Source organism: Mandrillus leucophaeus, unplaced genomic scaffold (genome assembly GCF_000951045.1).
Source record: "Mandrillus leucophaeus isolate KB7577 unplaced genomic scaffold, Mleu.le_1.0 Scaffold343, whole genome shotgun sequence".
NCBI classification, from domain to species: Eukaryota; Metazoa; Chordata; class Mammalia; order Primates; family Cercopithecidae; genus Mandrillus; species Mandrillus leucophaeus.
The window spans coordinates 846,094-851,511 of NW_012103621.1; the positions used below are offsets into that span (position 1 = coordinate 846,094).

General features: G+C 47.5%; 1 protein-coding gene across 2 annotated transcripts in view; it reads right to left on the reverse strand.

The window, feature by feature from the left end:
* Positions 1-5,418, reverse strand: part of OSCP1 (organic solute carrier partner 1) — a 36,923-nt gene that overhangs the window by 17,706 nt on the left and 13,799 nt on the right. For both annotated transcript variants that reach the window (XM_011989014.1, XM_011989013.1), the window contains 2 exons: positions 2,436-2,603; positions 1,821-1,901 (listed from right to left, as the gene is read on the reverse strand). In XM_011989014.1, coding sequence (XP_011844404.1) covers positions 1,821-1,901; positions 2,436-2,603 — 249 coding nt within the window. The remainder of the gene's footprint in view (positions 1-1,820; positions 1,902-2,435; positions 2,604-5,418) is intronic.

Consider the following 5,418-nt stretch of genomic DNA (forward strand, 5'->3'; position numbering starts at 1 on the left):
AATTTTTGTATTTTTAGTAGAGATGGGGTTTCACCGTGTTGGCCAGGCTGGTCTCAAACTCCTGACCACATGATCCACCCACCTCGGCCTCCCAAAGTGCTGGGATTACAGGCATGAGCCACTGCGCCCAGCCTAGTAGCATGATCTTGGCTCAGTGCAGCCTTGACCTCCTGGGCTCAAGGGATCCTCCCACCTCAGCCTCCCAAATATCTGGGAATACAGACACGCACTACCATGCCCAGTTTATTTTGTGTTTTTGGTAGAGATGGGGTTTGTCAGGTTGCCCAGGCTGGTTTCAAACTCCTGGGCTCAAGTGATCCATCCACCTTGGCCTCCCAAAGTGCTAGGAGTACAGGCGTGAGCCACTGTGCCTGGCTAGAAAATATGTTTTTAAAAGTTAGGGTGTAGAACTGCCTGGCTATGTAGGCATGGCAGGAGGAGAGTGGCCCAGTTGGGAAGCATAGCCCACAAGAGTATGACGATCTGAGCCAGGATGGTGGTAATAGGGATGGAGAGGAAGGTGTGCCAGGGCACGGTGGCTCATACCTATAATCCTAGCACTTTGAGAGACTGAGGGAGGAGGATAACTTGAGCCCCAGAGTTAGAGACCAGCCTGGGAAATATAGTAAGACACTGTCTCAAAAAAAAGGAAAAGAGGGTGTAGATATTGACAAGGCCAACTCTATGGGTCTTTTTTTTTTTTTGAGACGGATTCTCCCTCTGTTGCTCAAGCTGGAGTGCAGTGGTGCGATCCTGGCTCACTGCAACCTCCGCCTCCTGGGTTCAAGTAATTCTCCTGCCTCAGCCTCCTGAGTAGCTGGGACTACAGGAGCCTGCCACCATGCCTGGCTCATTTTTGTATTTTTAGTAGAGACGGGGTTTTACCATGTTGGCCAGGCTGGTCTCGAACTCCTGACCTCAGGTGATCTGCCCCATCCTCCCAATATGCTGGGATTACAGGCGTGAGCCACTGTGCCCAGCCGACTCTATGGGTCTTAGAAGCAACTGGAGGAAGATCAGGGAAGGGGAATCAAAGGTGACATTCTGGTTCTGAGTCAAGTGAGTGGGAGAATGGTGGTGGTGCCCTCAAAAGAAATGAGAAAGTCAGGGCAGCCCCTGAACTGTGGAGATTAGTTTAGCTACAGACATCAAGTTGTAGACACTGGTGGGCATCCTGGTGGGAAGCTCCAGCAAGGTGCTGGAGATGTGAGTCTGGAGGGCAGGGGTGGGGCCAGGGTAGAGCAGAGGTTAGACTCAGGAGTCACAGGCAGAGGAGCTGGTAGACAAAGGGTGAGGAAGGAGATGCCTAATTAGCAGGAGGTGGCCAGAGACAGGAGGAAGGTTTGGAGACAGGTGGAGGGAGAGGAAGGAGTAAAAGGCATTGAGATGGGAGAGGGAAGGGAAGGGAAGCCCAGGATGGTACAAAGCCATAAAAGACCTAGAAGGGTGAGAGTTCCATGGGGCAGCCTCCTGACAGTGTCAGATGCTGGAGAGGTCAAGGAGGATAAAACTCAAGAAAAGGTTTTGCAGTTGAGATCAGGCTGGTGACTTGAGAGCATATTTCCTCTGGAGAATTAACAGAAGAAACAATATTTCAAAGAAACTCACAAGATAATCAGAAAATGGCAGCCTCACTGCCTTCCTTGGTCCATTTAAAAACTGCTGAGATGTATTATCAACATCTTTATCATTAGAGAGGCAAACCCTGAGGACATCACTAACTGGGCAAAATCTCCACCCTTGTCTGCCTTGATGACTACCAGCGTTGTTTCCCTGGTACAGCAGCTCCTGAGTTTTCCCGGGGCTGCCCATTGACTTACTCGGATGTGCAGGTCTTGGAAGAAGATGAGGAGCGTCTGCCGGATCAGCTGGAACTCCCCTGCAGAGAGACCACCATATATCTGCCAAAGGCAAGCAGAAAGCAGCTCTTCACTTTCAAAGAGGGATGAGTAGTACGCACAGGCAGGGCAGGTGGGTGCTCAGGGATGGGAGCCACATAGGTAAGGAGAGGACTGGGCCGCTGGGCAGGAGGGGCAGCGGGGAGACCAGCAGTGCTCCCTCTCCACGGTGACAAAGCCTGTTACCCCACACCTGAGCAAGGGTACGCTTCCTCTCTCCCATTCTCCTGGAGAGGCTGTTCCCCAAGATTTAGCAGAACATCCACTACGAACTCCCTTTCAGAAAAGTGAGGAGGAAATGGCTATGCTCTGTATGATTGCTTTTCCAATTGTGAGGGCATCAGTAAGAGGACATAAGATGATGATCCCTATTATATTACCAAAATGGACACAGAGAGCTTTTCAGAATGTTCTGGGAGAGTGGCAGGCTTTGCCATTCCTCATCCTGTTCTGTCCGTCATATAATCTACCTGTTCTCAACAGAGGGATGAGAAAAAGTACTAGGGCTGAGAGGTGAGACACTGACGGCGCTCTTACTTCTGTCAGCTGCCGGAAAGTCTCGTCCACTTGCTGCAGGATGGTTGGAGAGTCTTGGATGAATCCCTTGATGGTATCTAAATGATTGAAAGTGACCAGCAGCACATCCTTGGGTCGGGGACACAGCAATACTTGATATTTGAAAGCCATGGTCATCAGGTCATAGAGCTGCCAACCCACACACAAGCAAAAGAAATGGGATCATATCAAAATCAGGTGTGAGAATCTCCAAACAGTAATTCAGTCAAGCATTTACTGAAAACCAACTCTGGGCTTGCCACACAGCTCAGGTGACCGTCTCACTTATCACTCAAACCAAGACACTTCTGAAAGTCAAAGCGGGTGCTTTTAATAATTAAGCCAGGACACCATGAGTAAGCCAGCACATTCCTGGGCAAACCAGGATTTCTGGTCACTGGATGTGTATTGTTAATGGGATACATATGAAATAATATTGGCAGCAGTGGAGTCCCAAAGTGAGCACTGGACCTGGAGAAAGAAAATGCAAATTTAAGTACTCCTTTCCTCCTAACTTATTGTATAACCTTGGCCAAGTTTCTTAACTTCTTTGGATCTGAGTTTTCTCATCTGTAAAAAAATACTCTCTAATTTTCCAATGTTGCAGAGGTGCTGAGAGCAATAAATGAGGCAATATGTGTGCAAGTGGCAAGTATAGAGTTCTACAGCTTTCTTTTATTTTTTTATTTTTTTATTTTTTGAGACGGAGTCTCGCTCTGTCGCCTGCAGTGGCCGGATCTCAGCTCACTGCAAGCTCCGCCTCCTGGGTTTACGCCATTCTCCTGCCTCAGCCTCCCGAGTAGCTGGGACTACAGGCGCCCGCCACCTCAACCGGCTAGTTTTTTGTATTTTTTTTGGTAGAGACGGGGTTTCACCGTGTTAGCCAGGATGGTCTCGATCTCCTGACCTCGTGATCTGCCTGTCTTGGCCTCCCAAAGTGCTGGAATTACAGGCTTGAGCCACCGCACCCGGCCAAGTTCTACAGCTTTCTAAGAATCATTTTAAATGACGAACTATGTGGATATCAACAAGCCATCTCCACATAGGTGTGGTATGAGCATACATGAAAGATCAGAAGGGAGGAACAGTGAGTACCAAAGTGGTGAAGACAGGCTTCGTGGCACAAATGGCCTTATATAGCCCTCGAGGCAGCTGCAGGATTTCAACTGGCTGAGGGCAGAGGAAAGGCATTTCAGTTGAGGGAAACAGTACACGTGACGGCCTGGAGGCAGCAATGAGTATGTTATTTTTCTGGGAGAAAGAGGAGAATGGCCGGAGGATAGTTTGTGTTGGGGATGGCAGGTAATAAAGTTGGGTAAGTATGGCAAATAAAGATGGCAACCATAGAAACTGGGGACTGCAGGAAATGGGGGGGGAGGGAGGGAGGAAGGGGTCGAGGGTTGAAAAACTAACTATTGGGTACTATGCTGACTACCTGACTGATGGGCTCAGCTGGACCCCAGACCTCAGGATCATGCAATATGCCCACGTAACAAACCCGTGCATGTACCTCCTGAATATAAAATAAAAGCTGAATTATTTAAAACAAAATCAAGTTTTTGGGGAGATACACAATATAATTTAGACTGGCTGTAGTAGAAGTTAGGGGGTTAAAGTTTGCTGAGCTGACATGATCAAAGTGGTGACTGAACGAGATCTGGCAACGATGAGTTTTGAGAGACGGGAGAGACTAGTTAGGGGGAGTAGCTAGCACCTGGTTCCTAAAAGGATTACAATAAATATCTACTGATTGCATGAATGAAAGAAATGTTGTTGGAGTAATCCAGACTTAAGGCCTGGAAAAAAGATAGTGGGAACAGAGAAGTCAGGGAAAGGAAGACCATGTGCTGTTTAGAAGGAAAAGCTGTCAGTAGGTGGTGACTGCCTAGATTTGAGGGATGATGATCAGGGTGGTCCAGAAGGACTGCAGCCTTTTCAGCCTAGTGTGGGTGGGGAGGGATGATGCTATTGATGGAGGAAAGGACATCTGGGGGATGTGGGAGTGGAGGAGCCAAGAGAGAAGATGGACAGTTAACTTAAGGACATGTCTGGGCAGGATTGAAACTATAAACAACTACCATCTGAGTGTCGTGCCAAGCACGTGTATATATATTACCTCATTTGATCCCATTTATTCTTCACAAGAACTCTACGAGGTAGGTATTAGCCCAGTTTAAAAATGAAGAAACTTGCCTAATTTCACATTGCTGCTAAGTGCAGAATGATATTTGACCTCAAGACTATCAGATTCTAAGGCACTTGCCAGGACCCTGCTACACAATCCCATTTCTCCTACATGCAGTCAAACATTTCCACTTAGAAGGTGGCATACAACCAGAATAGCTGGTCAGGAGCGGTGGCTCATGCCTGTCATTCCAGCACTTTGGGAGGCCGAGGCAGGTGGATCACCTGAGGTCAGGAGTTTGAGTCCAGCCTGGCCAACATGGTGAAACCCCATCTCTACTAAAAATACAAAAATTAGCCAGGTGTGGTAGTGTGTGCCTATAATCCCAGCTACTAGGGAGGCTGAGGCAAGAGAATTGCTTGAACCTGGGAGGCAAAGGTTGCAGCAAGCCGAGTTGGTGCCACTGCACTCTAGCCTGGGTGACAGAGTGAGATTCTGTCTCAAAATAAATAAATAAAAAAAAATAAAACAACCCCCAGAAAACAGGAATAGCCTGGTGTGTGTGCATGGGGGTTGGGAAAGTATAATACTGGAGATACATATTTGAGACTCTGCCATCATGATCAAACATTAAGTGCTCGTATATAGGAAACCATGCTAGAAATAAAGGATAAAAACAGGTGCAAGAGGAAGGAATGATAGTTCAGAGTAATTCAGTAAATTGGGTCTCACAGCTAGTAACTGGTAGAGCTAAGGCTTAAACTCAGGGTTTTTGATTCTAAGTTCTGTGTCCTTCCTCTATGGACATTTAAACTTCCTCTTCTTTTCTTTTTTTAATTT